Genomic DNA, 12,243 nt, shown 5'->3' with positions numbered 1-12,243 from the left:
AGGCTCGAGGTGGGCATTTCCAAATTAATTTTAATCCCTGGCTGTTAGCCATAAAAAGATGATCCCACATAGTCTCCATTATCTCTGTAGCTTTTGAGAACTAATTGGATTGCACTATATCTAACTACTAATGTAGACATCTGGGAACCAAGAGCAGCTGTAAGTTTGTTACTGGTTTTCTAAGCATAATAGTGTATGTTTTCAGCTCATGGGAGTTTTACACAAAAATGTTCTGAGGGCCAAATGAAAAATGATTGGTTCAGAGAGATAACCAATCAGATTATAGTTGCTTGGACCCACCACCTCTACCACCTGATCGGTTATTTCTCTGAACCAACCACTTTTCATTCAGCCCTCAGATAATTTTTGTGTAAGTAAAACTCCCTCGGACACACATTATATACATGAATAGACTATCTGTACATAATATAGCAACAATGTGAAATATGTAACATAAATAGAATGCGTTTAAACTATCTATATTATAATACTGAATATAACCTTTCTGTGCATAACTACAGTATGTAACTATACAATATGAATAGAGAAATGCAAGCTACCTGTACATAATAGAGTATGGTATAGTATAGTAGAGTACAGTGGTAGAGCCACAGGTACTGTAGCATGTTAGTAAAAATAACGATGCAAACTAGGAAACAAGTGTTGAGTTTGAGAAATGTTAATTTACAGTTACCACAAAAGTATTCCACGTTTATTTATTCAGCAGACATTTTTATTTAAAGCAAGGTACAACCGAGACAGCAGGGTCAGCCAGTCCCTGGAGCACTTGGGGTTAAGGGCCTTACTCCAGGGCCCAAGAGCGACATCCCTCTGGCAGCCATGGGAGTTGACCCAGCGACCTTACGATCATGGGCAAAAAGTCCTAACCCACACGCTGTATTCAGAGTTGGGTAATTCAGGTCCAGAGAGTAGGAGTCCAGACCAGGATTTCGTTTCAACCAACCAGTTGACTACTCTGAGACTGTGACTCTTTAGGCTCAACTGGTTGGTTGAAATAAAATCCCGGTCTGGACTTTTACTCTCTGGACCTGAATGACCCAACTCTGGCTATATTCTAACATACCAGCGGCCAGACTGCCTACTACATTATTCCAAGAAATATGACGATTGCTCTGGTTCCTTGCAGCCGCCTATGTACATCCACTCCATCGTGGTGCAAGTGAAGTGCATCAACGAGCTGGTCGGCACGCTCATCCTGCACGAGGTACGCATCGTGGTGAGGGACCGCAACGACAACGCACCGCGCTTCCAGCAGCCGCGCTACTACGTCGCCATAAACGAGGTCAGTGATGGAAGGCACCACTCCTGCCAGTTTCGGTGAGCTCCTGTTTCCACGGCGATTAGTTCCAAAACAGGAGTGCAATTAACATAACAGATGTCCCTTATCGCCCATCCTATTGTTGTAATGCAATTAACTTCATCCTGTGAACTACGGCAATTTCGCAAATCCACAGCAAGACAGCTCACAAAAACAATTTAGTGGTTTTCATTACCGGAAAACGCAGTCTTACTATAATATGATGAGGTTTATAAAAAGACATTTGGCTCATTTTGAGTTTCACCATTTACTTCTTTTTGGGCATTTTGGCATTTAATTTGGTTTCAGTAGCACTAATTAAATGAGCATTTGAAGTGGAGATCCTCTTAATGTCTGCCCTTAAAAGCACCCTGCTCGTCTACTTTTCCGGCAGGGCGGAACTTAAACACACTTTGAATGCACTTTGAATGACTCTGAATCTGCAGCAACAAGCCACTCGATGTCTGATGTCTGCCTGAGACAGGATGTGAAGTTCAGACATATCCATGGAACATCGCCACCGATATCATTGCTTTCACTGCCACAAATGCAAGTTTTGCATCTGTGGCTGTCATTTTTTTTTAATGTTAGTACAATTTGTTTTAGTGCAGTCATGGAAGATTCAATGTTAAGCAGCTGATTCCTGCTGAAAATTTGCAGATATCAAGACCTGCATAAAATTCTGAAATCCGTAAAATACTGAAATAATTTATAAACAGTGGTTTTATTTGGAATAATACACTTGTTTTGTATTCAAATGGTTAGTGTTTATGTTTTTGAGTTCTCTGAGTTCTGTATTGGTATAATAGTCCAGAACTTCAGTCTTTAACAGTATAATAGTAATATTACTATAATACAATATGATGTTAAGAAATGAAAACATTTACTGTTTGTTATTGACGAGGAGTTTCAGTTTTCAATAATTACAAGCTCTGGTCACTACAGAACTGGTTGGCCACAAGGCAAGATACTGATATCTCCCAGCAAGTGTCGGTAATGCAATTACCTGCTCTGTGATTCAGACGCTTATCGGACGTGCGGTCGGGGATGTGGTTTTCAAGCGTGTGATCTAAAAATAGATCCACCATAGTCATCACGCCGCGTACACTGTACCGCGGAATAGATACCTAGTGATTCTCGGCGTTTTTACTTAATTGAAATTGGCTTCCCAGAGTGCCGCATTGGTGCTCTTTTTTTCTTTCTTTCTCATTAGTTAACATCTTTGCACAGAGGCATGCTGCTTCGTATATATGCATCTAAATCGTGGCCCGATCTCAATATTCTTAATATCGATTCTTAAGAATTAAACATTGAGTTGACACGTAGATTAGTGTTGTGGTTGTTTCCAGTGTAGTCCATTAGTTAACTCGTGCAGTCTGAAGTGTCAGATAAAATCAAGCTTTTCCAGCGGGGCCGGGGGGGGGGGGTTAGGTGATCGAAGACAGCAAAGTACTGCAGATGGAAATGGGAGACTGTGTTATAAAGGGTGCGTTAGATGCAGATGCAGAAGCGAGACTGACACTGGCAGTGTGCCGCTGAGGGCCTTCTCCTCACTGCAGATATGCAGTACTATCTGGATACTCAGGCAAGCTCAAAGATCTGTCATACTGTTTCATCATTTCCAAGCAATCATAGTATGTAGTAAAAAACTAAAGTTTGTTGTCTTAAAGCACCTGGATGTTGGTACTTTCTTTGTCCTCTGCAGCGTCTCGGAGTGTGTGACGGAGGGGTCAGCACTCGCTTTGTTTTTGCTCCTGTAATCATGCTTTAAATACGAGACTTTGATATGCATATTTTACAGCGTAACTGTCATTCATCAGCAGTAAAATTATAACTCTTCCTTCGCCATACTGAATAATAATTACTCAGCAACTTTAAAACCAGTATTAATAAACTTAATGATTCAGGGAATGATCGTTCTTAGTTTAAGACTGCTGTTGAATAATGTATACCTTTTCGCTCATCTTTTGACTAATGCATGTTTCTGTATCCCATGCTATGAAAGTTTAAGGTGACCTTAGTATTTCCTTTTAGAATCGCCCTGATTCAGTGTGTATTGTAATGCTATTAAACCTGCAACATTAATCCTGATTCAGAGTTCACTGGCCAGCTCTGTGGTGTCATACATGCCAGGACTGAGGGTTCAGTTTTCATTGCATGTGTGTGTGTCTGTGTGTATTTGGATTATGTTCCCCATAATGTAATGAACACCTGTTATTGTGATGTTGTGGGGACCATTTTTCAGGTCCCCACAAACATCTGTGAATGCAATCAAAAAAGTAAAAATGCCTAAAGTCTTGTATTTTGTTGGGTTACTTATGGTTAAGGTTAGGGCTGGGTATGGGTTATGACTGTCATGTCATTGATTATAGTTTTCCCAAAAGAAATGAATGGAGAGTCCCCACAAAGATGTAATTACAAACCTGTGTGTTTGTGTGTGTGTGGATTATGTATATATTACATTGTGGGGACCAAATGTAGGTTCATCTGGGTAGCCTGGTTTTCTTCTGCAATTTAAAAACATGTGGTTAGGTGAATTGATGTCCATAGCATGTTTGCATGTGGGCTGCTGTGTGGCTCAGTGGGGTAGGACACTGCTTGTGATCAGAAGGTTGTCGGTTTGAATCCCGGAGATCGGCAGAGTGATTTTACCGTTGGGCCCCTGAGCAAGGGCTCTTACCTCCAGTGTTTGTGTGTGCTCTGTTTTGGGGAGGTAGGCTACTCTGTGCTGCATAATCTGGCCACTCAGTAAGTGGTTATGAAAGGTGAAGGACCCATAAATGCAGATTCATCATCTCTTTCAGTTATTTTGTGTCCATTCCTCGTGGGTCTTTTAAGATTCTGTGGGTTCATTCTACCGAGGAGCAGTGGGGGCAGTGAGAACAGTGTTTGATGACAGGCAGTAATGTCACACGGCAGTGACACGCAAACCTCCTTCCGCCCGACACGGGTCTCCCTGAGACCACAGCAGCTCTCCCGCGCCGATACAGCGTGATGGGTGCACGGCGTGATTACACAGCCCCTCTATTTCCAAGAAACTTCGGACCTGCTTGTACCGATAAGGGCCCGGTGGACATACAAAAGACAGAACATAATCCTGCGAACTGAGCTTTCCTTTGCCCCTTTGTCCTTTTTCTCTTTTTTTTTGATTGATGCTTCCTACTGGGGTTTCATTTTTTGTCATGTAAAATATCCCGAAGAGGCCAAGAAGAGCAGCAGCTGAATGAATGACTGAATAGGACAGGCAGTATCCATTCTGCACGTCGCCGTCGCTTTGACAGTGGGAGTGGATCCTTTCTTCCCCCGAAATGATGAAATGATAGGTGTCCCATTTTGATTAAAAAGAAAAAACAACGGCACGCTGGCAGCAATTCATCCGCTTTTGTCTCTGAGGCACCGAAGTGTGAGAGCCCGGGGGAGAGAAACAAGATCAGATTCCGGCATCTTCCGCAAGAGGGGCCGAGATGGCTGATGCAGGGTTGGCGTCGCAACTCATTAAACTCATTAAGCAGTCGTGCATTTCAATATCGTTTGTGTGCTAATGCGGCATATTATCTGCACGGTTGTAAACACGTAAATATGACACGTAAGGGATCCATAGTGGGAAAGTGTGTGAAAATTTGCACGGAACAGACAAACAATAGACAGGGAGGTAAACATTAGCTCTGTCTTTAAGTATGCAGTTACATCACAGATTATGCAATTTCCCAGCAAACAGAATCCGATTATCGACTCTGCAGAATATAGATCTTCAAGTGGGAAATTTGTGAGTTTAAGAGTGTTCTCTACTGTCTGTATATGTTTGCATTTCTTTTGCTTATAAATTAATTTGAAGTTGTTGCATTTCAGTTTACCAAGCTAAGGTACAAAATAAGTCCAGCAAATCCATACTTTTTAGCATAGAAATTGAAGTACAGATTAATTGGAAAATGGCCGAGTTATGTTGTTAGTTTAGGTGGTGCAGTGGCTCAGAGTGCTGCAGAGGGAAGTGTGTGGCTCTGTGAGCTGGGACTCTATGCTTGTTATTGGTAGGTTTTTGGTCTAAATCCCGTGACTGGCAATATGATCACATCAATGTTGGACCTCTGGGTAAGGCCCTTAACCCCAATTAATCTATGATCCTCATTTGTGCAAAACCTATGTACTGCTGCCTCACACCTCTGGGGTTGTGGGGTCAAAGCCCACCTTTGCTCTGTGTGTGTGGTGTTGGCATATTCTCCCTGTGTGTTTATTCCAGTTTTGTCCTGCAATCCAAAGACAAGCGTTTGGGCTGTTCCTGTCCCTGAACTGACTGGTGTGTGTATGCACCCAGTGATGGACTGCCACCCCAGCCCTGTACCGCCTGGGACAGGGCCCCCATCCCTCCTGCAGCTCTGAGCAGGATAAGTGCTTAGAAGATGGATGTTTCCTGTGTGCTTTTTGGACTGATGCTGGGTCAACTGAAAATGTTCGCCTTTAACTTCCAATAACAGCATTTTCATTGTACATTTTTTTGAAGACCTGCAATATGTTGCAATAATTGTTTTATAAATGTTACTCATAATTAGTATCTGTTTTTAAATAAATTGGCTTAGTTTTGCACACAGCCCTGACCAGGATAAGCAGTTAGAGGATGGATGGACAGACGGACAGACAGATTAGTCAGTCTCATGCTTAGAAATGATTAATGATCCATGCACTGGATCACATGCCCTGTGAACACCAATTTTACATTAAGGAATGATTAATGATGACATTTAATCCAATAAAACAAACAAGAAACAAATTTAACTCATTTAATCTCTATAGGGATTGCACACATGGATAATGTTTAGCTGTTTTCTTTATTACTGACAATTTCCTGTTCATCCAAAGGAGAACCATTCTAAAATGTTTAGTGTTTGAAATGAGCAAAAGTCATTTAGTATCTTCTGGTTTGTATCAAAACTGAATGAAAAGTAAAATTCCCTTTCACATCAAGTTCTGTCCGTTACGGTAATATTCCTCGATTGTGAAATTTTCATTTAAAGGGAGATTCCTCCTCTGTCATTTCTGGTGTTTAGTTCTCAGTTTCCCATGTTTCCTTTAGTGACAGACAGGTACAGATCAGCCTACTGAAGGATAAGCAGCTGTTGTTTCTCTGGGTTTATCTGGCAGATAGATTCCAGCCGACATACTTATTAAATACTAATAAGCCAATTTCAGTACAAAAACAAGCTTCACTGCCCTCAAACAGGTTAACGTAAAGGTACTGCTATGTCTTCCATAAATGATCCGAAGTGTGTTTTTGTCCTCATTTAGCCGGAATCCACTTTCATCCGGGGTAATTGATTCTTTGATGAGGTCTGGCACACTGCGGCATGTTGGAGCGAAGTATTAAGCGAAAAAACAATGCGAAACCACTCATTGCATTGTTTATGGAAACAAAATGACCCTTATTTGATGCAAATCCCACCAGCAGCTTTTGAGACCCCCCCCCCCCCCCCCCCCGTGACCCTGATCAGGAAAAGTGGCCACAGCAAATGGATGGATGGACGGGTGTCAATCATCAGTACAAGGCAGAGCACAGGAGACAGCTGCGTTTGAGCAGATTTCCACTTCAGATAATGCATTGAGGAGTTTGTTGTTATTTGTTTACCTTTTTCTTGGCGAGCTGGTGGTCAATCCATTTGTAATTTGCCTCTTTTCAGCTAACTCCAGTGGGGACCACAATCTTTACTGGCTTCTCTGGGAACAATGGTGCCACAGATATTGACGATGGCCCGAATGGACAGATTGAGTACGTCATCCAGTACAACCCGAACGACCCGGTATGTTAAAGCAACATACATCGTACTTTCCTATAATATAGTATTATATACAAGGATTGACATAACTGGTACACAAGATCGTAGAGTATGAAGCTAAAATGTGCTGTGAATCCTTGTCATAAGCATGCAAATGCACATAAAACAAGTATGGATGCTGTTATGACAATAAAATACTGCGAATGAGTACTTTTGTATGTCATATCAATGCCGGATTATATAGTGTAATATAGTATGTTATAATATAGTTGCAGTACTGAACTGCTCTGTTTCAAAAACCACTGCATTTGTTTACTGTAGATTACTACAAGTATGGTGAAAATTTGACATATGGAACATTATATATGTAAAAATTAAGAGACCACTCCGTGTGTTTTTAAATATTTTAATTTCTGTGGCAGCCATTCTACAAGCGATATTTGTTGAATTTCAACACAAATGTGCCTCATTCAATTTATCGATTCGCTGATTAGCTAAACCAAACCTCAGAGAACGAGGAAAGGTTTGGGAACCACTGCCACGGACATAGCCATCCTATCTTACTAGGACAAAATGAATGTCATAAAAACATTCAGAATAATTTAGAAACATTATGTAACAACCACTGACTGTGCCAAAGACAAAGATTTCTGTAGTCTTAAGTGAAGAAACTGTCTTGTCAGAGATGACCTCCAACTGATCTTAGATGAATAGAAGAATGACATCAAGTGGCCTTCAAAAAGAATGGGGAAACTTTAAGTGGTGTGAAGTGCACAGCTAGGACAGTTTGAAATGGCCTTCTAGAAGCAGGACTGAAGTCCCACAATGCAAGGCAGACGTCCTTCATCAGTAAGACGCAGAGAAGAGCCAGGCTGGAGTATACAAAAGACCATAAAGATTGGGGCGTAAAATGTTCAGCTCTGACCAGCAGTTTGGTGGTTAGATGGAGACCTAGAGAGGCCTACAAGTCCCAGCGTCCTCCACCCATGTGGAATTTGGCGGAGGATTGCTGATGATCCCGGGGGTGCTTCAGCAAGGCTGGAATCAGGCATATTCATCTCTGTGAAGGACGCATGACTCAAGCAACGAATAAGCTTGTCCTGGAAGAATACTGGCTTCCATTTGGTCAGACCATGTTCCCCAACTCAGCTGATTGAGCTTTCCAGCAGGACGATGCTCTATGTCATACAGCCAGGCCAATCAAGGTGTGGAGGAGGACCAGCAGATCAAGACCCTAGACCTGAGCCCCATAGAAAACCTCTGGAATATTATCAAGCGGAAGATGTATGGTCACAAGTCATCAAACAAAGCTGAGTTGCTTGAATTTGTGCTTCAGGAGTGGGACAAAGTCAGCCAACAACAATGTGAAGGTGGAGATTGTGGTGCAGAGCTTGCCAAGATGCATCAGAGCTGAGAAAAGATTAGGGTCATTCCACCAAATGCAAGATTATTATTGTATTATTTAATAATGGATATAAACTTTATTCCACTATAACAGCATTGTACCTTTCAGCATTTTGATCATTTGTCATTATCTGAAAATAAATACTCTGAATGACAACATTTTTGTTTGGAATTTGGGACCAAATGTGATCAATAGTTTATGAAAGAATAAATTGTAAAAAAACCTGGAAACTGAAAATTTTGATGCAGTCTCTTGATTTTTTCTAGAGCTCTATATATAGACTCATACAGTGCATGCAGTGTATCTTCAGCGGTCAGGAGTCTCCCCACTCCTGGCAGGCCGGTAATCTTCATCGAGTGTTTGCAGTGTAATGACTTCACTTTGAAGCCGGCCCATCTGTATTGCAGACAGCAAACAGAACCTTTGACATACCGCTCACCCTGTCCGGCGCCGTGGTCCTGAGGGAGAGGCTGAACTACGAGGAAACCACACGCTACCTGGTCATCATACAGGCCAACGTGAGTCCTGTGCGGCGGAATCTGTCCTTCCCTGTAGGCCAATTACGAGGCAGTATTTACGGTGTGATATCGCAATTAAGGAAGGATTTATAAGTGCCTCCCAGTGAAATGTGCCTCACATTTCTGCTTCATTATGCATGTCAAATGATGTCTATGTATTAATGGATTGCCATTAATACCACCTCCCTTGGTGTGTCACGCCCATCAGGTGTGGATGATGAGTTTTTAAATCATCAGAAATTATGATGTGTGAACTGGAGGAAATACATTTTGATATATGGGTTCATTATAGAACAAAAAGAACAGGTTGGCAGCTTGTGAATTTGAAAATTTAGTTAATCTCCCAAAATGTTACCGGTAGAAATTAAAAAGTAGCTGAAATTATGTCGTACGTTTTTTTTTGTTTTGTTTTCATTCCATAAACAATAAATTACCACTGTGTGAGCAGTCAAATCCTAGTAAAGAGCAACAAACTATTTCTTTAAATTGAGTGACAAATAATGTAATGTCCCTGCCAGCAAGGGAAGCCTATTTTTTTCGCCAGTCAGTATGAAAATGTTTTACCTGCATGACAGAGTTATTAAATGAACTCTGGAGTTGGGGTTGAATGGGGTTGGTTCCCGATGCCTCCCATTACGATTAGCTGAAAAGCACCTTTAAATATTTTATGTCAGTTCAACGCTCTAAATAGCAGTGCAATTCGACATCATTATTCAAATGATGTGTGTTGTGTGTGCGTTTATGTGCATACAGTATGTATTTATGTACTGTATACAGTATGTATTTATGTACTGTATACAGTATGTATTTATGTACTGTATACAGTATGTATTTATGTACTGTATACTTGTGATAGGTAACAATAATAAATACATTTCCTGCCATAAACGTATTTTAGTAATTTCAAGGATGACTTTGCCTTTCTGCAGAGTATGAGAAATCTATAGTCACTTAATATTGTGCATTAAGAGAAAAAAATGTCATGGTGATGCAATTAAGTTAAATTCTTATTTTTTGATTTGCATCTGCAAACCGGGACATCTGGAACTCCTTCTGAGGATGTTAAGTCATTTCTTTCCGCTTGGCACATAAACTATTGTTCGTATTGGGTGTTTTTTTTATTATAAGTTTTTTTGTGTGACACAGCACAAACGTTCTCATGACACAGCAATTTCTTATATGTGGCTCCGATGTTTTATTACAGTTGTAGTGTGAAGAATTCACCGATAATAAATGATTCTGTTCCTTTAACCCCCTTTTTCGTATGGGAAGGCTAGTTGCTGAAATGCAGTGCGTCATGTACTGCAGGAGTGGCATGAGGCAGCTGTCATTCCTCGGCAGGGCTTCGCGTGGGGGGATTTTCTGTGGAGACTCCTCTGATGAGCCACCCCCCCCCCCCCCCGGCAGCACATATTTTTCTTGGCAGGGTTCAATTTTTCAGTAGGATCTGTTGTCACTGCTGTAACTCAGTGTTTACTTTTCCATTTCCCTTTTACTTATTATTTACTTTTGTTTTGTTTTTCAATTTTATTTTTCAGCAGGACAAAACAGCCATAGGGAAATGTGGTGTTAGTTTTAATTTGAAAAGTATATTTTTCTATTTACTGCTCCTGTTCTTTTGCTTACTTCTTAACTACTTACTTGCATATTTCGAGCTGCGCAGGAGATGTGCAAGAACAGGATTTTTAGAATTTTTTACCTGAGGAAGCTACTTGCCCATTTCTTTCTGACCATTTTTTGTTTTCGGAGATGTCGAGGCCTTCTGGGTTCTCACAGTAACCCTTTCCTGCAGGACCGTGCCCCGTACCCCAAAGACAGGCTCACAGCCACCACCACGCTCACCGTAGACGTGCTTGACGGGGACGACTTGGGGCCCATGTTCCTTCCATGCACTCTGGTCAACAACACGCGGGACTGCAACCCCATCACGTACCGGGCCGCCATCCCAGAGCTCACCGACCCCGTAAGCCTTCACACCTCTGTCTGAGTCAGAAACTGTCATAATACTGATGATGCCATTATTTACAGAGGTGGGTAGTTCAGGTCCAGAAAGTTGAAATCTAAGCCAAGTTTTTATTTTAACCAACCTGTTGAGTACCATGTGACTTCAACTCTTTATGCTCAACTGGTTGGTTGGAACAAAAACTTGGTCTTGATTTGTACTTTATAGACTTTATATAGAGTTTTCCATCTCTGATTATTTCATATGTCAGACTCCCACCACTATGCACATGGACATACAAATAGGCTTTGGATGAGGAAATTACACTTTAGCATTAAGGTAATTCTCTCCAGTTTGAGATACTGATATCAGAAGGAGATATCAAACATTTCAAACTTTCCTTGAGCTCTATTTGCATTTTGAATCTCAAGAGCTGCAAATTTCAGTGAGGTACTGCGAATATTATATCAAATAATGACTTGCTCTGTATTTACAACACCAAAAAAGCAATTATTTTTTTTTTCATTTTGAAATCCATTACAGTGTTTTGCAAAAATGGTGAGTATCAGTTGAACTATCTGGGTAGCATATTTATTTGTCTGGTGTTCTGTTTGATTCTAAGTGCCTTTTTTGTCTCGACTTTGCAAACTGACAGTAGTGGTAGGTCGATGTCCAGTGACAAATAACTTGATTTCTAATGAGTGGAAAGAGACCATGACGTGTGTCAAAGCCACTGGCATAAATGGTAGGTTATGCTGAAGCCTCGCGTATGAAGTGCTGTTCACAAACGGTGCGATAATAAGAGCGATTTTTCGCCATCAGATTGTATTGTGATGATAAGCTGTAAACTGAACACTCTGATCTAATGGTGTTCTGGGGGGAGACAGAAGGTGCGCTGGGAAACAATAAGGGGAAAAGATTGCTAGTTATTGTGCTGCCCTTGATTTAGTGCATTTTTATAAGACACCATTATTTTTGTGAGGAATAATGATGCACCAGAAATAGTGAAAATGTACTATTAAGATGAATAATTATTAAATACAGCTACTTACTTATGTTGATGGAGTGCTATCCTGTACAGTTTACAATTGCATGCTAATGGCGGCACTTCCCCTGTTGGCGTAGAAGCCCAGAGATGCTGTCTTCGTCTTAGACAAATGAAGCATATTTAGCTCTTTACGATTTGCACAGTTATCTCAACACCGAAATAGCTAGCAGCTTGTTTTAGCACGCTGGCCCTGGTGAATGTGTAGCAGTAACATAATAGAATGGGACTTTTGACCAGAAAGCTCCAA

General features: G+C 41.1%; 1 protein-coding gene across 2 annotated transcripts in view; it reads left to right on the top strand.

Moving 5' to 3' along the window:
* pcdh15b (protocadherin-related 15b) overlaps window positions 1–12,243 on the top strand; it is a 155,563-nt gene that overhangs the window by 50,440 nt on the left and 92,880 nt on the right. For both annotated transcript variants that reach the window (XM_023830939.2, XM_072703571.1), the window contains 4 exons: window positions 1,148–1,303; window positions 6,988–7,107; window positions 8,896–9,006; window positions 10,799–10,969. In XM_023830939.2, coding sequence (XP_023686707.2) covers window positions 1,148–1,303; window positions 6,988–7,107; window positions 8,896–9,006; window positions 10,799–10,969 — 558 coding nt within the window. The remainder of the gene's footprint in view (window positions 1–1,147; window positions 1,304–6,987; window positions 7,108–8,895; window positions 9,007–10,798; window positions 10,970–12,243) is intronic.

The sequence above is a fragment of the Paramormyrops kingsleyae genome, chromosome 20 (genome assembly GCF_048594095.1).
Source record: "Paramormyrops kingsleyae isolate MSU_618 chromosome 20, PKINGS_0.4, whole genome shotgun sequence".
NCBI lineage: Eukaryota > Metazoa > Chordata > Actinopteri > Osteoglossiformes > Mormyridae > Paramormyrops > Paramormyrops kingsleyae.
This window is presented reverse-complemented; position numbering and strand designations above follow the sequence as displayed.